Source organism: Camelus ferus, chromosome 5, assembly GCF_009834535.1.
Source record: "Camelus ferus isolate YT-003-E chromosome 5, BCGSAC_Cfer_1.0, whole genome shotgun sequence".
In the NCBI taxonomy this organism is placed as follows: Eukaryota; Metazoa; Chordata; class Mammalia; order Artiodactyla; family Camelidae; genus Camelus; species Camelus ferus.
Genome location: NC_045700.1, coordinates 53,165,336 through 53,189,715, shown reverse-complemented (window position 1 = coordinate 53,189,715; position 24,380 = coordinate 53,165,336). Strand labels below are relative to the sequence as shown.

Below are 24,380 nucleotides of genomic sequence, written 5' to 3'. Positions count from 1 at the left end.
TATGACAGTATTGTTTATTTCAGTTCAATCAGTGGGTGTATTTCTATGTTTTTTAAAGAATAAAACAGCTACAATACATGAGAAAAAATAAAATTAATATGTCAAATTGATAATTATTTTATCCCTTTTGAAGAGAATTCATCAGTAGATTCAAATGACAAACAATTCCAGGGCTAAAAAAAACCAAGTTTCCCAAATGAGTATATTTAAAGCCTAAGTTTGTTAAGTGAAAAAAATTTTTTTCTTTCATAATAGTTGTGTAACAAAAGTTTAATCCAACTATGGTAGTAACCAATGTAGTGTTTAAACCCTGTGCTGCTAAGAGTTTCTTCATTGAGTTCCTCTCAATTTGCTGCAGTTTGAGCCCACTTAATATGCGTAAGCATGACACTGAATTTTCAGATGGTAGAACAGTGATTTTATATTTGCTGAAAATAATAAAATATAAAAATCTAGAAATTTTACTTTAAGGAGACGGTGGACAAAATTACATGACAGTCTATCAAGAGGTTCCAGAATTTACTGAATTCTGACCATTTTAATAGGACCCAGAGATACTACAAGGTAGCTAGGAAGCCCTGAGGTGTAATAAGCTGGACAAAGAGAAAAACAGGGAGAGATTCAAAGAGAGGAAGCTGAGAGGAACAGGTGAAAGAGGGAGAGATGTGGAAAAGAAACCTAGAAAGTCAGAAAAGGAGCCAGGCTCCTAAAACTGGGAGTGAGGAGAGTGCTGTCAAACGGCACATCAGACCAGAGACTGTCTACACCCGGGGGGAGCACAGGGAACGTGCAAGTCATTCTCTAGCTGATTAAGGACACAATTTTTTCTACTATTCTTATTTGTAAAGTAGGTTGTTCTATGAGTCAAAATGTAGATTATTCTCATATAACTCAAATTGCTGAGGTTTTGACTTGTGTACTTAAAATACTGAGACGTTCATTAGTAAAGACACTTAAAAGTAGTTGACGCTGAAAACTGAAGTTCAACAGAAGAGTAAAAAAACCCGACTTCCATTAGTACTTTCACACAAGGGTACAGAGGGTATTTGATCTTAAGTTATTATCTTCATTTGATCTAGTACCATAGACCAGACAGTGGTGATTGTAAGCTCAAATATCTTAAAGTGACTCGGGCAATTTTGTCTGGACAGGATATGAAGTAGACCTTGAAATGTCCCTTTCATCTTTTGCAGTCTGTGTGCCATTAGTGAATGGTTTAATGAATGCTTTTACCATGCCCCCAAACATCCTGTTGGCTGTCTTTGTGTTGTTGGACAGTGAAAGTCTGAACAACTGGACTCCCAGGAATAAAAACACCATCAGTGAAACTGATACATTTTGGGATAAATTTTAAAAAGCAGTTCACTGGTTAGAATGCAGGATCTGTCTCAAAATCCAACTGGATCCTGGGATGTGGCTGAATAGCATACAGCTAAGTTTAAAAAGAGAAATTGTTGTGTAACATAAATACACATGTTTATAAATGAGTAAAATCTGACTAACAGGACATGAGTGTATCTGTGGGTAGGGTGAGTGAGAGGGAGACAAAATGAGAAAGAGACAAAATGAGAAAGAAAAATAAGCTGCACACACATGGCGACAGTGAATAACTAACTCATGAATGCAACTCACTTCCATTATGAGAGCTCTCTAGAAATGTATTTTCTTCACTGGCGAGGCATGGAGGAGAGAAAATAAACATTTTATGTATATGGGAAAACACTGCTATGACTAAATGCATATTTAAAAGTATTCAGCTCAATATCCCACAGAGAATATAAAAAACAAAGAAAAATGGAAAACAAGACATATAAATCTTCTTTTAAAACAAATTCATAAAAAATTTAAAAGGATTCAGAGAGAGAGTTCATTTCCCCAGAACTATGCAATATTTTTTTTTAATTCTTTAGTTATATGTCACATAATTTTTCAAATAAAGTAAAATATTCCTACTGTTTTTTCAATCATGTCCTTTTCTTTCTTCTGCTGAAGAATTGGCTGAAGTGGTGGGAATTCCTCTGTACTTTGTTTACTGAGAACATGATGCCCCAGGTGGTAAGCAGCTTCAATCTGAATTGGGGTGAGGATGTCCCGCACGTCTTTCTAAGGAAATTTAAAATCGTATGAATTAATAACAAAAAAAAGCATGTAAATAAAATACATATATATAAATCCACTCCTTTCCTACATAAGGCCAAACACAACATATGGAAGTCAAAGAAAACCCTTACCTTTTAATCCAAATTGTTAAAAAATTGAACTGTATATTTTTGCACAATACAAAAGTATTCATGTTTATTAGAAAAAAACAAAAAATGTATTAAAAATGAAAAACTATAACCATCCAATAATAGTTATAAAAGTCTACATTTGGGCATATTTTCTGTTGTTATTTTCTATGCATACTCTTCATAACTTGACATTCTAACATAAGTGTTTTCCGTTATAACTCTTTGTAAGTCATTTCAAAGTGCTAATCATTTTATCCTATTTAACATTTCCCTGTAGTAGACTTGAAGAAATCCGACAGCTCTCTCAACTTATTCAAGTTCTCTTTTTATATTTCTTAGTAACGATTTGATTTGATTTGATTCATTTCATGTTTATTATGAAACATATCTTTTTTTTTGCTTTTCATTATGGACCTTTCACAGTTATATTTTCTAACAGGTTATGAATCGCATATAAGAAAATTATTTGTTTTGTATGCTTAATCTTTTATCCTACTGAATTTTTACTGAAATTTCTTATTAGTTCTTACAGTTTTTCTACGTTTATTGTGCTTTTACACTTTACAAACAAAGAGTTCTTGGATTTATTTATCAATTACACAGAATTATAACCTATCTGGATTCCATTCTGCTCTGTGTGACATTCTTTTAAGTTTAATATCTTACTAATTTTTACCCAGCATTTATCAATCTTAATCTTATTTATATGTAATCAAAAAGTCTTTGAGTGATGAGATTTCTAAAATTTATTGTCCTCTGCCCCAAAAGAAACAATCTTTGAGTTTATTACACTGATTGTCAATTCATATATTTTCATCTTTATTTCTACATGCAGGCATAACTTTTCTCTTTTAAAAACATTTTCCCATGAATTTAAAATTTATTTCACCATTTCATTTGATTATTCAACAGCGTCTCATTAAAAGGGAATATACTATATTCCTATTATAATTATTTTCTAAGACACATATGTTCAAACAGTAAAACAACTGACAAAAAAGTAACTTTGAGAGAGTTTGCCATTCAGTTGAAGAAGCATGACACTAAATAAAGGTTTCCAGAATCCCAAGTCTCTGTAAAAAAGTATGGAAGTCAGGTAAGATAAAAAACATAGCATCTCTTAGAAAGCACTTCTCGTAACCCTGACTAGACAGGAAGGAGACTTTCAAAGTATACTGAACAAAACAGACTCATTTTTCTCCTTATCTAAGAGGGCAGGCAAATAAGATTTTACTATAAAGTAATCCATGAGGATTTATAACAGAATTCAGTTGACAATTTAAATTGCGTGACATGTTGATGGCAAATCTATAAAACAAGTATCTTAAGCACAAAAGCACTTAAAAGTAGAAATAATCTCAGGATTTGAGAGGGCATTTCTCAGTCAGCAGATACAGTCCACCTACACAGGAACTATGCAGTTTTTCTTTTTCTCGGTATTAGAATTGTTACTATACTGAGAAGATATTTGAAGAATCAGTCACGCACTTTGTCTTCCATACTAACAATTTAAATGTAAAGCTTGGTTTGACTCGACTTCACATGCCCGTTTCAATCTACGGTTCTTCTCGTCTTAAAAAACAGATTTAGCAAAGTGCCTCTTGACCACTAAAGAAAGAAACTCAAGGGTTTTCATTGGGACTAGACATATTAATTTTAACCATAATTGAGTTTTATATTTATGAGGTTTATATTTATGCTTGGCAAATTCCTGAGCAGATCCATGACATTGTAATTGACAGACTTCTTAGTGTCTGTCATTGGGTTTCTATTTATCTTAGACATTTCAGAATTGGAATATGGCCTAAACATTTCTGCCTAAAAGCAGATTTCCCAAGCTCATAAATTAATAATCACTAATGAATAGAAGAAAAAAATGCCGATCACACAGATTACTGCTATGCTACTTACATCCATAGTAACTTTTGATAAAAATTAAAGTAAGTTAATAAAGATGACATACCACATAAAAGACTACACCTATTCTTTGTCTTTATGTAATTATTTTAAAAAAGGATGTAATTTTTTCTTCCCATCATTTACAATATTATTAATGTACATGTATAATGGTTAAAAGCAAGTGGTCTGAAGGCAAAGTACTGGAGTTCAAATGTCAGGTCCATCACCTGTTATCTGGGTAACCTTTGGGAAATTACTTACTCTGTCTATGGACCAATTACCTCATCTGAAAATGGTAATAATAGTAAAGATGATGATGATGACATCTACATCTTATTATTATGAGGAATTAATGGCATAATGTATGTAAAACGGTTAGCACAATGCCTGGTAAGTGTTACGGTCTTTGTAGATGTTAAATATTATAATTGCTATGTGTATAGTATTTCAAAATGTAGCTATATAAGCCAACCAAGGAATTACAGAATTTCAGTTTCTTGTAAGTTCTGGTGACTATCTGGAAGGAGTAAAAAAAAAAAGGAAAATTAGATTATTGCCAACCAATGGAGACTAAACAGAAAGTGAGCTCCATTTTCTACTAATACAAGTGTTAGACTTGTATTAATTAAGTGGTACCTGGAAGATGGGGAGTATGAGTCAGAGTATTCAAGATCTCTCATGGCTTTTCCATCCTCACACATGGAGATGTTTTTATTAGATTACTTGATAAGTGATCATCTCAACCCGAAACCTTGACCATATAGGAATGCTGCAAATCAGGACCCAAATCCCAAGTTATCAACTTGTGAAAACGGAACAGCTTGAAGCCCTGAGTATTACAATAGCAAATTTGATTAAATTATTCCCTAGGTGTAGGAGCTAGACAGCTACCGATTGTCCCTCCACATGTCCACTGTTTTAATTCTTCTCAACAAGCTTGCTTTGACCAAATCACATGTTATCTAATTCATACTAATTTTCCACAAGGTCTTCTCTACATCTGGTGTATATTACTTTCATTATCCTAATTAGCTATTAATTACGCTTTTCTCACAATGTATAAAATGTACGTGCACTCTTGCAAAAACTGAATTTGACAGACATTTGCACTTATTTAACTTTAACAGCTCCACCTGAGGACAAAAGCTGTGATGTCAAAACTGTCTCGAAGTGACTAATATTTAGGAGGGAAAAGGTAGATTTGCTTAAGATTTTTGATTTGGATTGGCATGGGCTCTCTATATGAAAAATAATGAAGATTCCATGCCACATTTTAATGGACGATTACATGAAACAGGGCACCCACAAGCATGCAAATTAGCACAAGCCTGAAATAACAAAGCCTGCCTTCTTGTTTGACTTTCAGAGAAATCTGTATTGTGGCCAGCTTGAGAACTGAGCGGCAGGCCCAGCCCTCCTCCTGTATCTATGTAGTGAAGGGATTTATTTCAACGATGGAGCCAGAAATATTTATAATATACTACTGAGTGAAAAATGATGTTGAGGTATAAAGAAACATTTGAAGATATCTATTCATGGGTCTCTCTGTAGAAGGCAGGATGTGGGGATACAAAGCTGAAAGTCAGTTCCTCCGTCAGAGTCTATAACCCATAAATCCACACATCTGGTTGGGGGGTGAGGATTCTGATACACACATATACAAGTACAGAAGAGGGGGACACCTCATCTACACTTGAAAGGGGATGGGAAGGTTCTTACGTAGAAGAATTTTAAGCAAGGAATATGATGAGATTTGGGTTTTGGAAATGCCCCTCTGGTGTCGCTGTGGAGAATGGGTTAGGGCGGGAGAAGGGAAAAACTGAGGCACAGACTGGAATCCAAGCCAGCAAGGCCACGTGAAATTGTAACGCTTTTATCTAGTAAGCTTGGTTCAGAGGTGAGCTGTCCAACATCTGGCACTATAACTTCTGAGAAAAGACAACACCTCAAAAACAGGTGCCCTAACCATTATGCCAATAGAATATTCTCTGATTTTCCCTCACAGAATTCTTTAAGTGGCACTGAGATGACATCATCTATAAATTTATTAAATACTGATTGACTGGGGGCCCTATATAATGAGTTGTGTTAGCTCTAAGAAGAATACAAACATTGAAAAGATAATATCCTCCTGTCTTCAAGGACCTTGCCATTCCAACAAAGAATTAACATATGTTGGAATAATCCATCTATTTCTAGGATACCATAATAGCAGTACAGTTATACAGTTTGTTTGTACTTAGATTTTCAGCAGAAATGTATGCATTCATGGATCAGCCCATAGTGTGCTGTGGTTGAAATGTAACTACTTTGGAGTAAATGGCACTTCATTAAACTACATGCTTAAACAGCTTAAAATATAAGCAAACTGAATATAAATAGATGTATTTACTAATCAAATGCACAATCATTTTTGCAGTTATTACTAAAAAGATGGGTTTTAGAAGTGACAAAATAAAATTTCTTTTTTTCAGAAATCCAAAATCCATAAATCAGAGAAATCGAGGGAAAGAAAGAATAAACCAATCTACTAAATACAGGCAGGCTGATTTCATGATTTTATACAACATGCTAAGGCCACTGAACTCACTGGATCTCAAGATACCAACAGGGACAGGCATTCCTGGTCTGATAACTAAGCTAAGTATGTCTAGCTTTTACTGGAAATGCTATGGACAGGAAGGGAATCCTGTTACTTCATTTATTATCCCAATGTAGCATCCCTGTTCTCTTCTCAAACATGAGTGAGTATTTTGATGCAGAGCCTCCATCCAGATCAATCAAGAAATACCTTCTCTCAAATCCTTAAGGGAAGTCTCACTACCGTGGCTGCTCCAACAGTTCTAAAAACTGCTGCCAATTATTGATTGGGTTTCTCTAAATCAAAAGAGCCTCAATATTATCCCCTGTCCTAAAATCTTGTCCTAAGAAATCTCTAAGATCTAATCAAACCATACACCTGAAGATAATAAAGACAAAGATTTATTTTAATATGCTTACATGGATGCGGAGACATTTTCATAAAAGGAAAAGTGATGTCTAATAGAACGGAATTTCAGCAGATAAAACACTACAAAGCACGAAAAAATTAACCCTCTCCCTTATATCATCAAAACCTTTTATGAACTCCCACCTCTAAATTCTAGATTCTTCTTTCGTAACATCTAATAATTTTACGGCTCTAATAGCAAAAATTGAAGCTTGGCATAATTATAAACAACTGAAAAATGGAGTTTTATAAGGAAAAAATAATTTCTCCCTTCCTACTTTCTAAGGAACAAATTTTGACCATTCACATAAAACAATCTTGTGTGAGACCTATTTTAACCATGAGTAAATTAAGTAAACTTGCAAAAACTGATGTGCTTACCAACCAGATAAATGACCATATAGTCTCAGAAAAAATAACATACCAGCAAATGTATATCCTAGTGACATGATACTTATTAGATTGTTAAAAATGTCTCCTCTATTCCAAGAAGATCCAATACATGAAACTAGAGAATGTGTGATTAAAAGAGAAAGACTTAATAGACGCTCCAGTTCTAAGATAAGACTTGGATTTTTTTTTCAATAGCCAAATTCTCTACCATCAAAGAATGTGATAGGTTTTTAAAATATAAGTAGGTTGAAAGACTTGCATTTATGTGAGGTCGTTAAGGGATTACGAGCGAAAATAAAAACAAAATTCAGTTTTTTCTTGACCTTCGGGTCCTCAACGGCTTTTACTTGATGTAATATTGATGAGATCTTTCTGGATCATTCTCTTTAATACTCAATTCCAACAATTTGTTGATCCCTCTGGAACCTCCAATTCAACCGTCACCTGTCCCTCAGCCTCCATCTTGATGTCCTCTCTCCTCTCCTTACCCCGCTCAGTCTTAATGGCGAGCAATATAACCTTTCCCTTGCACACTCCTCAGCTCTCTTGTTCCTCCTTTGCTTCATTCCCTTGGCAAACCACAGCCCTGGTGGGCGGTAACTTCAACCACTCCCACCTGTAAGGTTGAGTGTGACCGGAAAACACCACAACCATTCGGACTCCTCTCACTTCACAAAGCAAGTTAGAGCCTAATGCTTCTCACAGCCAGACTGCACTTCCTTACTCTCCCGCTCTCCCAGAAGACTATTTCACATCTCCTTCCTAAACTCCAAACATCACGTCTCCCACTCCCACTGAAGCTAACCACGCTGTGTCTTACTTCACTGAGAATATTAAAGCGATCCGAAGAGAACTTCCAGTCCTCCTGACCACGTCTGCCCAGTATTTGCAAACACACAAACAAATGAGCCACCCATGTGCCTATCTAGAATCAACCCTTCCATTTGTCTGATTAACCCCACCCCTCTTGCCTCCTCAAAAACTCTGTTCTAACTATTCTTTCCTCTCATCTATTTCATAAATGTTTCACTCTATTGGAGCACAGCCATCAGCACAAAAACATGCTATTCCTCCTACCTTAAAAAAAATGATCACTCCACTTCTATTATCAACTACTGACAGCCAACCCCTTTACTTTGGCCCTCTTCAGAGTAAAAATTTGTGAAAGAATGACCTACACTCTGTCTCCAATTCCTCTTCCCACTGCTATTACTCCAAAATGCTGTTGTCACAATCACCAGCAGCTTCCATATTGCTAAACCCACTGGTCAGTTCTCAGCCCTCACTGTGTTTGACCAAGCAGCAGCACTGAAACACTGCCATGCCCTTCTCCTTGCCCTGCTTTACTCACTTCACTTCCAGAATGCCAGAAGCTCTCAGTCCTCCTCCTTGCTGATTAGTCCTTCTCACCTCCTCTGTAAGCCTTCTCTTCTCTTCTCTCCAGTCTCTTCATGGTGTGGTGCCAAGAGTACAGACCTCGGCTCTTTTCTCCTCTTGTGGTGAGCTCAGCCATCTCATAAGGCTTTTGAAACATCAATGTGCCAAAGAGGCATCAAGTTATATTTCCAGTCCTATGTCTCTCCCCGACTCCAGATGGGTGTATACAAATGCTTGCTTGCTATTTACATTTGAAAGTAAAACAGGTGTCTCCAGCTCAGTAGGCGCACAACTGACATCCAACATTCTCCATCCAAAAGTTGCTTCCCTTGTACTATTGATGGAAACTATATTCTTCTAGTTGCTTGGGCTAGCGACCCTGGAGTCATCTTGGAAGCTTTCTCCAATGCTAGACATCCAATCTGTCAGCAAATTGTGCAGGATCTGTCTTCAACCATTTCTTACCATATCCACTGCCACCAGATTCATTGGAGCCATCATCTCTCACCTGGCTCACTGCAGTATCTTCTCCCCGTGTCAACATGTGGTCATCTACCATCTAGTCTCAACATTGTAGGCAGAGTATTCCTTTTTATTACTCAGTCACATCATGCCAATTCTTTGCTCAAAAGTCTACAGCAGACCCTCATTTCACTTGGAGAAAAAGTCACAGGTCTTATGTGATCTGACTCTTTTGCTACTACATTCCCCCTTGCTCACTTTTCCAGCCATCCTTGCCCTCCACCCACACTGTTCCCTAAAACAACCAGGCACATTCTTGTCTCGAGGCTTCTTTACCTAGCTCTTCTTTCTGTTATGTTCCTCTCCCGCACCAGGGGTTCTCAAAGTACAGCTCTCAAGCCCATGACATCAGCATCACCTGGGAACTTTACAAAAATGCAAATTCTCTAGCCACACTGGAGACCTACTGAATGAAGAACTCCAGGCGGGGCCAAGCCATCTGTGCTTTAAACACGCCCTAGAGGTGATGCTGCTGCTTGCTGAAGTTGAGAACCGCTGCCCCCGATATCCACACAGTTAACTTCTTCACTTCCTTCAAGACTTTGCTCAGATGTCACCTTCTGAATGAGGCCTACTCTGACCACCCTACTTAAAATTGTGCTCTTCATTCCTTCCCCAGTGCTCCATAATTTCCTGTACTCTGCCTTCCTTTCCTTTTTCTATCACCCATATCTTCTTCTAAGATAACATAAAATGTACATTTTGTTACATTATTTTTACTCTCACCACACTAGACTATAAGCTCTAGGAGGATGGTAATCTTTTTATGCCTCAGTCGCTGATCTATACTAATGTCTTAAATGGAACCTGACACAATGAAGATATTCAGTATCTATGACACTACTTGAGTGGATGGAGAAGTGGAGCCTGTGGGCCTGAGCACTTAACTAACAAGGGTCACCTTATTTCAGTGTAAGGGGTGCTGAGACAGAATACACACGCATATTAACACTCCTGACATTGGACACATTTTACAAAACAAAGGAACAATCCAGCTCAATTTTGTTTCTGAATGCCTCGGGTACCATGCTGGTGGGGGTGGAAAATGCACTCATTACATTTTCATATCCTCCTAAGTAACAGAGTTCGCTGACAGAACTCAAGGCTGGGTAGCTGCTTCCATGGTTCTTACACTCACCTTGGGTTTGCTGCAGGGGCAGATGTTGCCTTTTGACTTACTATTTGTGATTTAAAAATGTTCCAAACCAAAGCAAGGTAATTTAGGAAGGAAAAAATATATATTGGAAGAAACAATCACTTTTTCCCAAAGTCCCTGCTATGTACCAATCCCAGAGCTAAGTGCTTTTGTACGACAGTGACTATATGGCCCCAAGTCATGGTTGTAACCTGCTGTCGTCGCTACCATGGTAACGCAACACGTACACATGCAACTAATGCAGAAACCTCTGCTAAAATGTCACTCCTAGTACAAATTCATTCTGATGCAAGTGTACAATTTTGATGAACCCTTAATCATAGGAACAATGCCAAGAAACAGGACTAAATAAATCAGATCAATTTGCTGCCATTTAAACAAATTCAACAAAACGTGTTTCTTTGTGAATGTCTAATATTGGTCCTTTTATTGCCTTTAAAATGGCTTTAATGTTAGTCTCTAAAATTGATTAATCTAAGTAAAATCAAGTATGCAGACTTAAAAAAAAAAGCTCTTTAATCCCTGCCATATCAAAGATGGTTACACTAATATCATTCTATACTTTGGCTCTCAACCATCTAATAGCTTTACTCTAGCACAACAATAAAAACTGCTAAGGGAAATGAGGAAACAGCATAGGGATTATTGCTCTTAGCATTTAATAGCCCTGATGCTTGTTTGCATTTGCTTGCAATAAGTATCTAAGGGAAAATTAAGGTCTAAGCTGAGGCTGCTATTTGAAATCCCAGAAAGGGCTCCCGGGAAGAGTTTGGCTTTTCTGTGACAATAGATTTTCCGATGAAGTACACCATTCCCTAATGAGAAAGACCTGGCACTGCTTCAGATGATAAAATGTGACCAATGCAAGGAACGTGATGATCAGTTTGGGAGTGAGTGTTTTAATAAAAGAAACGTGAAATTGACTGTGCTTTGGCAGGATATACCCCAAACCATCACGAGAGCCATCGTCCTGGCCCACAGATGAACCCCTGTGTTACAACTGGGCAAGTTCCCACTGACATCACTGACAATGCTGGCACGGAGACAAAGACACAATCCAAAAGCAGTCATGTTGGATTCTGCTTCTTAAAGTCACATGAAAAACAAAGCAACTTCCCTGCCTCGCCTCCCCCGGCCCTCCACCAGAGTCTACCAGGAACAGATCTGGGGCTCAGCAGAGCTACTGGATAGGTACATTTCTAGGCCAGCATATAAACAGGGATGGGATAGCAGTTGTGGAAAGGAAAAGGCAAACCTCTAAAAAGAGGGGTGCAGTAAAACGCGGTAAATGTGAAATAAAGAAGGAGCAAAAAGCAGAGTTTCAATTATCCAGGTCACAGGACTGTCTCACATTGTGTCTCCAGAATAGGTCAGCTAGTTCAGGACAGGATAACACTTGCTTTTAACTATGTTTTATAGAAAGATATCAATGTAATATGTTTTTAAGTGTACTGACAATATCAAAGTTCACATATTTGTTAATAGAAATGAATTTACATTACCCGCATGAATGCTTGATGTGTTCTACAGTTTGCCACTCTGCTTGTTATTTTTATGCTGCTTGTAATGACATCAGAAGTTCCATTGGAAGAAAAGTAAAATCTTGATGGAGTCTCTGCCTTTCGGTTCACATCCAGACTCATGTTATAAAACAGAACTGCAAAAATGTAGAGAGAATTGCAATTAATATAATCATCTAAAGGCATTTATTTTATTATTTTTGCAGTGCTAGTAGTCAAAGTCATATAAAATGCTGGAAATAGATTAAATGCTCTTCAGGAATTAGCTCTCTAAAAACTAACCTGAAATATGAAAGAGGGAAACTTTAAGTTGAATTTATAAATATAAATTGAATTTTATATATGTAATTATATTAAAATATATTTATAATTATATAAAATACACTCAACTTATATTAAATCTGTTATAAATATAAATTTCAAAAATTATTTTTATAAATTAAAAAAATTATAAATTTTCTTCAGGTTTCTATTTTTTAAATTAACAGCCTTAATTATTTATGTAATCCTCCTATACAGAATTATTTCAAAATTAAAATACAAAATTGTTACTACTAATGAAAGTCCTGAGTCAAGTTTCAGATTTCCTTGAGCCTTTTTGTCCTTAGAACATCTGATTGAGGAATTACAGGCAGAGTACGCACTCAAATGTCACCTGAATAATTCTATCTTGTATGGTCACAGAATTAATTTCATATACTGTTAGTTTCATTTATTTCCATTTGTTTCTAATTTGAGGGGATGCTACTTTTCTTTTGATTTTTTTTTAATGTAGAGCAAACACATGGCTTAAAAGGCAAACCTATATAAAGAGTTGACTGACAGTCATCTCCTTTCCAGCCCTAGACCCTAATGGTTTCTTCTTGTGTTTATTGGTTTCTGGTTTGATCTTCCAATGTTGTTTTAGGCAAAAACAAACAAATATAGGTAGACACTCCCTTAATAAATATTCTGGCAGTTTGGCAAGAACTTACTTCAAATCTGACAGAGTAAATAATCACCTGCTAAAGAAGATCTTCAATAAGCAAAAAATTAAGGAAAATTTACAACAACCAAAAAATTCCAAGCCAGATCTTACCAAGAAAGAAAGAGCTACTTCTTGAATCCAAAAGGGTTCTTTGATTATCAGAGTGGTGACTGTCAGAGCCAGAGGTAGGAGTGGGCGAAGGAGACCAAAACATACAAAGTGCCAGTAATAAAATAAATAAGTCATCGGATGTACAGCATGGTGTCTATAGTTAATTATACTGTACTGAGTATTTTCAAGCTACCAGAAGAACTTGTACCATGAGAAAAAGTTCTTACCACAAGAAAAACCTTTTACAACTATGCATGGTGACAGATGTTAACTAGATTTACTTTGGTGATTATTTCACAATATACACAAATAATCAAATCATGTTGTACACCTGAAACTAATATGCCGTATGTCAATCATCTCTCAAAAAAATTGAAAAATAAAAGGATTCTTTGCAAAACAAGATACATCTAAAAATCTGCTGAGGTGTCATTCATTACATAGGAGCAGTAATTCATAGGTGATATTTAAAATAATTCATATAATTCCTCAAGTTGTCATTTACATCTTAGGAGTAACTTACTCTTCCTTGGAAGGATTTTATCTACTTATTTCAAGGAAACATAAGAATAAAACCTACATCACTCCTACAAACTGCAAATAAATCTTTCAACTTTCCTTTTATTTAGAAAATAAAGCCCCAAATCAATTGGCTTCAAAATTACAATAACTGAGATTCAGTGCCTCAGAGACAGAGTTGAGGTGGAAACAGTCATCTACAAATTCATCACCCTTAGTTCAGACAAAGAATAAACCAAAGAAGGGTAAATAAAAATCTGCTTGCAGTAAGAGGTAAAATGCCCTGGTTTTATTAAATATGCTTACCATGTGAATTGTTATTTCTCCCAAGGAGTCCTTTTATGACAACTATAAAGCATGTTTCTGTAACAATTCTATGATTACTTGATTCTCGTATATTTGTTTTCAAGCATTTAAAGAAATATTTGGTCACTCTGGAATTGGTGGTACAAGCACTGATTTTCCATAAAGGGACATAGTCCTATCTCTTTAACGTGTATCTTTCAGGCTAATCCATTCATTCATCTGTGTTACTGTGTTACTAGGGTCACTCTCTCAAGCTGCCACTTCTCCAATTGATAACTGGATGCAGGTTTTGCCCACTGTCCTATCGCTGCATCTTTCATCAGGACTTTTGCAGAACGCCACTAAAAATGGGTCTGATCTAAAGCAGAGACACCAGGCTTATTCTGTACTTATTACAGGCTAATTCAGACTGAGGCCTCTGTCACATATCCACAGTTTGGATCAGTAGGTATTTGGTACCCTTCATGATGACTGGATGACAGCCTGGAGGGTCATGGGTACAAACACTCTTGATAGGTCTTGTGGGGCTTGTAAAATTTATGAATTATTAAAGTTCAAATGGTAAACTCAGGTATGCTTCTCTCCTACTAGGGGCTAGTTTCATTAGCAGTTATTCTAATATTAGCTTAAATATAACATAATTGGGGACATTAACCTGCTAGAAAAAAATTTAATGCTTTTAAAGTCACATACATGTGACTGGAGATTAACTGCAATGTTGAAGACCTGTATCAACGCTACCTTCTCCAGAGCAGATAACCGAGCTGCTTATGTAGAGGGAAATGGGCATGACCCTTAGGAGCTGAGAGTCACAGTAAATCCGTAAGATACGTGTGTTCTTTATGGGAATTACAGCCAGGGTCTAGACTCTAGATAAGCTTCTTTAGTGACTCAAACAGCATGGAATATGAAGAAAAGGACTTTCCTCCTTTCAGGACTTCCAACTTAAGCCAGGTCAAGGCTGAACGGAGCCCAACAGAACAGAGGAGGAGCTGTGATGTTTTTTCTCTTCTAAAGAGATCTTACAGATTAATAAGTTCAGTTACTTCACCATAAATAATACAGCAAGTGATACTCTTGCTTTGCTTCTTGCCATAACGTCTAAATGACAGCCCTGATGTGACCCCCTCCTTGGTTAGAATAAGCCGGGAATCTAGAAGATGAAGAAGCAAGGTTTTCAGGTGGCTGCTCTCTCCTGACTTAAAAACCTCCATGGTGACATAGAGCGAGGGCTTGAAACATGACCATGAGATTTATGAGTGAGATGCACATTCTGTCAGGCATTAATTCTCCAAGGGCACCCTTACCGATATAATCAGGAAGCTCTTTGCCCTTATATGAGAAACAGAGTGTTAGATCCATGCACACAGAAGGCATTCCGTTTTCAATACAGTCAAAATTTGTTCTATTTACTGACTCAGGATGGTTTAAAGAAGCTTCAACAATCACAACAGGTCTCGTCCTAAAAAGGAAATAAAATTATCCCTATTAAAGCAGAATTATTTTTCCCTAAGACAATTATATCTGTTTTGTCAGTTTCCACTGATCAAGTAATTTCATGAAACTGCTTTATTAACAGTATGTGTATATATATTCAATTATATGTCCAGTATGAATCAAAAGAAATTTTCACTTAAATTTCTGAAAATATTGACTTTGATGATTTAAGTATATATCTATGTAAGGTGAGGCAAGTATCCTAAAGTTCAATAATTAAATTTCAGAGTACCAAAAAGAGTGTTATGAGGTCACCACCACTGCTGACTTTAAAAACAGCCTCCCATCATTTACAATTAGGCCCAATTGTCATTAAGCAGTGAAATGTATCAACTTTACCTTAGCAACACAGCAGAATCTGACCGAAAAGCACCAACTGCTATATCTGGAGGATAAAAAAACAACACAGATTAATGATTATCATTAGTCAAAGAGAATTACTTTCAGCCATAAATACTTAACTACGTATCACCTTTTGACTATATCAAAACACTATTTACAGAAAATTAATTAGAAAAGATACGTTTACATCTTAAGATTCATTTCACATTTGTCTGAATCTGCTCATTTACAATGACATTCACCCCTTTATAATATAATAAGAACATAAACATTATGATATAAACTTATAAAGATAGCCTTACTAAAACAAAATTCAATTTTTGGACTATAAACATTCACCCAGAAATCTCCTTTCAAAGTACAAAAAAAAAAAAATCTTTCTTTTCATCACTGTATGTTTGATTTATTTTTATGAATGTTTTTAATTTTTTTCAAGAACAAGGAATAAAATGTTCAGTAACAAAAAGTGTAAAGCTCAGGAATTACTTGATTATGACTGATCCATCCTTGAATTCAAAAGAGCTTTAAGAGTGAAGGGAAAAAAAAAGCTCAGTAGTAAATTGGAACTTCTCTATACCAGAATCAGGTACCTCACAATAAAGCAGCATCCACAGTAGAGCTTACTTCAATTTATAAAATACAGTAAATCTTATACTCACCAACATATCCATTATTATCTGCATCAATTTGTCCAGATATAGACTGTCCAAACATACTTAGTGATTTGCTGATCTGAAGTCCTTCAATTCTCTGAAAAATAGCCAAGTTGAGTGGGAAGCAGGGTTTGAACAGCTAATATCCCAGAGAAGCAGTAAGTCAGTTAAATAATGAGCCCTGGCACATGACCAACCACTGCACTGTCGTTAAGTCAAACCCACACGTCTAAGAGAAGGAGCCATTTCCAGCTTGAAGTGGGAGGCTGACATCTATTCTGTGACAAGAAAAAATGTGCTTTCTTTACTTTGTAAGCAAAGGGAAAATGACGTAGTACAGATCTCCCAGAATAGTGCTGACACTCTCTCCCCAGTCTTTTTTCAGGCACTGAGTTTACTTCCCTGAGTAACATGAATGACCAAACAACCACTCAGCAGTGCCTACGGCTCAGGTTTATGATGAAAACCACCTTTTTTAGCCAGGCTGCTTCCTGGCATCTGACAAGGGCAACTGAAGGCAGATACTTGCTTCCTGTTCCACGTGCCTAGCTTCATGTCCAGATCCCGATTTACAAGTCTCGGGTGTTACCCACTCTAAGAGAATCAGTATTCTTTACTAGGTAAGTGTGTATCTTTCATGTTATGCAGAGAACCATTTGCCTATTTTTGCCTCATCAAAAATAACAGTATTAGCTAATGTTTCCATAAGACTATCTTTGGAAAAACTTCTCTGCATGTGTATATGGGTTTTTTCCTACACACTGAAATGCCCTGATTTTTTTCAAAATATGAAAGTCAAGTCAGAGTTAGATGGGAGAACTTTATTAAAGTGCTCCTCTCTTACTGTCTGGTGCTGAAAGGAACACAGAGCAATCACAGGAGCTCAAGCTCTCCCTGGGAAATCTCCGTAAACCACGGGGCTTCAGCCATAGGCAAGACAGTTAATCAAATCCAAGCGGGCTTATTTGGGATAGTCTGGATACATAAAACCTCAGAACATAAAACTGATGAAATGCAGAGAGAAATCCTCAATAGGTTAAAGACAAACTCGAATGGAAGTGAACCAGAATTCTTATTTATGAAAAAAAAAAAGGTTTCAAAGAGTTATTTAATGACCTTAAAAATGAGACCATCTATTGTTATTATAAAGAAATGGTGAAACAGTATTAAGTATTTGAAAGAGAAAATTAAGAAAAATAAGTCCACATTAATCCTGGAAGTTTTAAGAAAGATTTTATTACCAATGCTTCTTTTGAAATTAGAACAGGACCCTACCTGTGAGAAAGCTGGTGCAATCCCTTCTGCTCGTCCATTGTAAATATAAATAGCGCCTCGCAAGTCGTCTTCCTGGGGGGCTCCTACAGCAACATCTACGCAAGAATGTAAATGGCAGAAAAGACATTCTTAACACAAAGAATGCAGCCCTCAAAACTAACATTCATGCTCCTTAATTTGTATCACATAAGTAAACTCCTTATCAACTCACAGACATAGAAAACAAACTTATGGTTACCAGGGAGGAAAAGCAGTGGGGAGGGATAAACTGGGAGTTTGGGATTAGCTGACACAAACCACTACATACAGAATAGATAAACAACAAGGCACTACTGTATAGCACAGGGAACTACATTCAGTAGTTGGTAGTGGCCTGCATCTAAATCACCATGTTGTATACCAGAAACTAACACAACATCGTAAACCAACTGTTATTTCAATTAAAAAATGTTTAAAACATAAAAAAACAACAAAAATTGTTAATACTCCCACAATAAAAGAAGAAAACGTCTTATCTAAAGACACTTCTGGCTGGACAGGAAAAAATGATAAAATAATGTCACTGTCATAACAGGATGCACATCAAGAATTGTACAAGTCTGTGTATGGAAGAAGCCTGGAGTGCCAGGGTCTGAGAGGCAAGCTGAGAATGGCTAAGGACACAGGTTCCACTGCCGGAGCGCCAGGGCCTGACTGCAGCGCTGCCCATGTGGCAAGCTGAGCTGCACTGGGCCCACTTCCTAACCTCTCAGCATCTCGGTTCCCTCCCCTACAGCCCAGGGTCAAAGAGAGCTCACCCTCATGGTAAGAGAAGGACATAACTCATGTAAAGGGCTTAGAGCAGCAATTCATAAGCTATTATCATCTATAAATCTTATAACCATGAGAATCTTTATTTTGAGCTCTAGGTTTTACTTCATTTGCAAAATGACTTCTAGATTAATCCCTGTTCCAATGAAAGTGATTAAGGTATTCGTTAAGGATATGTTTTCACACAGGAAAACCAAGAGAATATAGAAACTATGACTTGGTCACTTAAGTGCTATAAATACATGGCACATGGGGGAAAAATAATGTTCTACATTTGCAAGAGCATTTCATTATTTTTACCAAATATTATGTCTGTTTATTTGGGTATATTCTTATGTTTATTTATATGCAATGTTTTCTTATTTCTTTAATAGAAACCTAAAATACAGAAAGTTTGCTTTCATGATATTCATTACTTATCACTGATCATCAGATCTAAAAGCTTTTTAACAACTACAGTGGTCATTTTTTACTGCTATTTCAATGGGAATAAAAATATCTTTGATACATAACTCTATGCCAAATGCTGTACAATTTTAAAAATGGGAAAGCTTTTCTGTTTTCATATAAAATTAAATCGTAGACCCATCTTATACCTATTTTGCTTAGACATACCAAGGTTAGCCTCTTTGGACTTGTGCAAACTATTTTAAATTTTCATAAACAAATACACCCAATCATTTACTCATTCAGTGGGAAACTACTGAGCACTTACTGCATACCAGACATTTTCCAGGAGCTAGCACTACAGGGCAGTACCACAAAGAGAAACTGATGGTCTAGTGGGGAAGACAGCAAGGAAAAGTAACAATGCAGCATGTGAGGAGAAGGTGGTGAAAATCAGGAAGGCTTCTCATAGGTGATGACCAAACTGAGATGGAAGTATTGATAGGTCAGAGGCAGGTGAAGAAAAGGAAAGAGGCAGTTCAGACAGAGGACGCAGCCTGTGCAACAGCAGGGAAGCAGGAGGCAGCAGGGCGCATGAGAAGACTGACAGTTTGGAATAGCTGGAGCTGTTTATGTGTAGATTGAATACATCCAGCAACATGGGGGGGGGGGAGTGGGGAGGAAGAGCATGAAGGGGAGACACAGGGAGGGAAAGGGAAGGAGTGAGGGAAGAGGTGTCCTGTAGCCACTGAAGACAAGACCAGCGGCAGCTTCATGACTCAGGGGTGGTTTATACTTCAATCACCATGGCTGCTCTTGAGTAACTAGAATTCTGCGCCTTGACTCTTGATGGTAACATATGAAAAGATCACAAGTCGGGTTATGACGGGGAGGGTACAACTCAGTGGCAGAGCACATGCCTAGCATGCATGAGGTCCTGGGTTCATTCCCCAGAACCTCCATTAAAGTGAATAAATAAACCTACTTACCTCCCCTCCATCAAAACAAACGAACAAAAAATAATTTTTTTTAAGAAGTCAGGCTATGAAGTTGTTGATACTGCAAGAATGCCTGTTTATCAGTTACTAGCACTCATGATTTACATTAAGCAAATATCTTAAAAAAATACAGATGAGCCTTTTCAGCTAAAACATTAAGAAGGCTCAGATCAATTTAATTCCAAGCAGAAAACATTTAAGTGTATTCAGGCTTTGACTGTTTCATACATAGATCTAAACTCTTCCTTCCTAGAATGACCCGTGGATCTATTACAGAATGTACCAAAGTCCTAGCTATCATTATAGAAATAAAGAGAATACACATTATTAATAATAAAATGTTTTCCTGTGCCTATGCAATTCAATTAGGACAAAACACAGAGAATAAACCCCAACAGACTTGACAACTGTTTTTACTTTTCATTTGAATGTTTGTTTCACTCTGCTGGTATAAATCATAACAATAATCATTAGTACAATGATAGTAATCTTAACATCAGCTAGCACTTCTATCATGCTGACCATGCAGGTACTTTGCATATGTAATTCATGTAATTCTTACATAACCCACGGGTAACCCAAGTAACTCTTACAAAAGCTCTATCAAACAAATAAACAGTGGGGATTTAAACCCTGCAGTCCAGCTCCAAAGCCTGTGCCCTCCATCACCACGCTCTATAAAATCATTATCAATAGAGTAATGGACAGTGCTCTCCCCTCCGAGTACCTGTTTCTCTTTTGTGTGAAAGAAGTGTTCAATAAATGATTTGATAATATATAAGTACTTCAAGAGCACATAAAATAATAATACAGCATATAGCTTATTACAACTATAGAACTCTATTATGGTTCTGCTCAAAAAAAGAATTCAAACACATAGTCTAAAAGTCAGATGATAAGGCTTAATGTAAAAAACCTAAACAAACCAAATCTATTTTATGGATGAAATATGAAATGCTATCATCTGTTTATCTGGTCACACTGGTTGAGCAGATCTCTCTATTACCCAGTGTGTAACTTTCTCATACTTTTGATGAAATTGTTATGCTGGACTTTTGCCAAATTAATTGGTTATCTTAGCAAATGGCTTGTTTTAGGACATAGGAAATATATTCTAATTTTTTTCTTTTGAAGAACAATGAAAAATTGATTCACGAATGCCAAAATAACTGAGGTCTATTATGCAAAACACCACAAAACCGCGCATGGTAATAGGACACTAAGTCTGATTTGCATCTAAGATTAAAGATGGAGGGACAAAGAACAGGTGGGGTTTTCATCTCTTTTCTATACAACCCCACACACTCTGCCATGAATATGAACTAACCTCATCCACATCTCAGAAAATTGGAAAGATGGGGGAAAAGAACAGGGACTCACATAAGGAAAAATAAAACACTGGTGCCCTGCTGTCTCATCCAGGCAGATATGGTACAATGAGTTAAAGACCTCAGTGAAGAGTTAGAACACACTGAGCCTACTCCCAAGTCAGCACAGTCTTGGCTAACATCTAAAATGTAGACAACACACACCTGTGGGCAAAGCAGAAATGCTGCTGAGCCGTAACAAAGAAGGAAATCCTGTCACTTGCAACAACATGAATGGACCTTGAGAGTATTATGCTAAGTGATAAGCCAGAAAGCCAAGGACAAATACTGTGTAATCTCACTTATATATGGAATTAAAAAACCTAACTCATAAAAATAGAGATCAGACTGTTGGTTGTCAGAGATGGTGGTGGGGGCAGGGTGGAGAGTAGGGGAACTGTGTGAAAGGGGTCAAAAACCACAAACTTCCAGTTACACGATCAGTAAGTCCTGGGGATGCAATGTACAGCATGGTGACTACAGTTAACAACACTATATTGCATATTTGCAAGTTGCTAAGAGTAGATCTTAAAAGCTCTCATCACAAGAGAAAAAAATTTGCAACTATGTGAGGTGATGGATGGTACTAAACTTATTGTGGTAATCATTTTGCAATATATACATATCATTATGTTGTATACCTTCAACTTAGTCAATGTTACATGTCAATTATATCTCAATAAAACTGAAAGGAAAAATGGAACAAATTAGAAAAAGACATATGGTATGATAAACGTTTCATTGAAGTGAATCAGAATTAATGTAACCACTGGATATAAATATGTTGTGAATTATAAATGAAATTATGCATAGCACAAAAGTACACTGAAATATTGAAAACATTCATTTGAGTAACAGTCTTCAAATAAAGACAGTATCTTCAGGAGATGAGTGCTGAGGACGCCAAGACACAAAGTGCTATATATGAAAGCCAGGTCCTCATACACACTCTGAAATACCCCATTGTGCTCTGAAGGTTTCTCTAAATTTCTCCTTTCTAAGTCTCATGGACAGAACACCTTCTGTGTGTCCTTCACTTCACTGGAAAATTGTCCCAGATCTTCCCAAGCACTGGAGTGACTCTAAGGGAGCCTGCCTCTGTCCATGACATTTTCATAACTCAATCTGATTATAAGAATAACTCAGGTGTGTCACTGACATTTAGATGCCACAAAAATGATTTCTTGTGTGCACGTATTTTAGTACATTCAAATATTTTAGTACATTCAAAACACCAAATATTCTTCTTTGGATGTGTCAATTAAAACAGGATATAGAAGGAATTGTAAATAAACAAAATGAGTATTTTACTAAAGACGGCTTTGTTTTTAAAAGAAAAATTTTCATTATTTTGTATATAGGAAATATCAAGGTGCAAGAAACAAGGAGGTTTTTGGTAGATATTTATTAGGGTCTTTATATTCTCCACTTAAATAATGTTTATTTTTTCATGCTCTAATCCTATAGTCCATTTACTTGTAAAACTCTAAAAAAAGAGTGCCACTATTTCCTTTATATACATTCATTCACGCACATACTCTACACCTGGCATGCTACAACTGACAAAAATAAGAACTCAGTAAAGATCACAGAATTGCCAATTACTTGTGAAATGTAACATCCACCATAACATTTTATATATATTTTAACGTAAAATTTTATGTGTAATCATAACCATAAAAATTCTACATCTATTTTTTAAAATCTCCTTTTGTTTTAAAAACGATAAAACAAACCCTGAAATGGTACTATTTGTATACGAAATTATATTACCTTACATTTAATAGGGCTCCCTGGAAGCATATATTTATAACCAACTAGCTTTCTCCTTGGAGAGTAACATATTTCATAGATTTAAAGTAGAGTGAAGCATTTGACTGTCTTTTATGAATGGATTACTGCATTCTGTTGATTTTTATTTTGTGGTTGGCTTGATTCCTTTGATAACTATGTAAGTTTAAAAAGCTAAAGCTCTAAACAGTTCTTAGAAACAATGAACGGTACATATATGTATATTTTAAAATGGTTTTATCTCTCGATGAGTTGTTCCTCCTAGAATAAACTTTGCTTACCCAAGGAAAATAAAATATGTATCAAAGTCATGAGAAAAAAAAATAAGCAAATTTCTCAACAAAATCTATCCTAGAAAATAAAGGCATTGCTATATAAAGAGATATATATGTATATATACAGAGACATATATATAGTAGAATGAAGCATTGAGGCGTAAGAGGAAATGAAGAAAGTGCGAAGTTACAGGACTCTCTTATTTCTAGCATCCAAGTCAGTTTTTACCTAATTCTACCATATATCAATTGCCAATGATCACATCAAGTAGATGACTCTGAGCCCTGGAAATATCAAATATTCATTTGCTGAACCCTAGGAATTATACTCTCTCCTTTGATATCGTTCATCATTTTAGGCACAGTTTTAATAGAGCTAGTTACTGCTCAGAATCAGATTGGAAAAAGCGTTTTTAGAGGGAAGCTGACAGAGACAGGTACTTCCGCAGCAGGACTGATACCTGGGCAACAGTCATGGTTACGATGGTCCCATCTAGTCCATTACTGAAATGCATACATATGGGTTGGTAAATAACCGCTGACTCTAGATCTGCCAGGTGCCCCCTTACCACTGCTCAGAACCCCAAGTTCCCCGACAATGCAGCAGCTGAGCACGAAAAGCCGGGCACGGCAGGGGGTTTTCAGACCCCTGCTCCAGCTCTGCCCCGCCGCTGCTGGGTTTGGGCAGTGTCTTTAATGCACTGATAGTTAAATACTACGAACCAGTGAGTCTAGAATACACATTTCCACCCACACTGCCACATTCTTTAAGTCCTTCTTAAAATAGAAAAATAGCAAGCCACAGTTTAAGAGGCACCATTTTTTTTAGGGGCACATAAAACAATGATGCAACTTATAATCAAATGGTGCCTTAGAATCAATGAAATAAGGCACTTTGAATATTATTCTTTATTAACAGTGGTAAGAATCAACCACTGACAAGTGAGAAGAAATCAGATATAATAACAAAGCAAAAAGCACTTACCATACCCATC

General features: G+C 36.5%; 1 protein-coding gene and 1 long non-coding RNA gene across 4 annotated transcripts in view; one reads left to right on the top strand and one right to left on the bottom strand.

The window, feature by feature from the left end:
* Nucleotides 1-24,380, bottom strand: part of ITGA4 (integrin subunit alpha 4) — a 113,309-nt gene that overhangs the window by 22,134 nt on the left and 66,795 nt on the right. For 2 of the 3 annotated variants that reach the window (XM_006183035.3, XM_032479862.1), the window contains 6 exons: nucleotides 17,758-17,852; nucleotides 16,489-16,579; nucleotides 15,827-15,872; nucleotides 15,298-15,452; nucleotides 12,070-12,224; nucleotides 1,954-2,103 (listed from right to left, as the gene is read on the bottom strand). In XM_006183035.3, the coding sequence (XP_006183097.1) occupies nucleotides 1,954-2,103; nucleotides 12,070-12,224; nucleotides 15,298-15,452; nucleotides 15,827-15,872; nucleotides 16,489-16,579; nucleotides 17,758-17,852 (692 nt within the window). Of the gene's footprint in view, nucleotides 1-1,953; nucleotides 2,104-12,069; nucleotides 12,225-15,297; nucleotides 15,453-15,826; nucleotides 15,873-16,488; nucleotides 16,580-17,757; nucleotides 17,853-24,380 lie in introns of those variants that run through there. The other variant, XR_004319971.1, reaches the window with a different exon arrangement.
* Nucleotides 1,349-23,317, top strand: LOC116663691. Its single transcript, XR_004319972.1, has 3 exons — nucleotides 1,349-1,360; nucleotides 4,624-4,629; nucleotides 23,190-23,317. It is a non-coding gene; the product is annotated as an uncharacterized LOC116663691 (long non-coding RNA).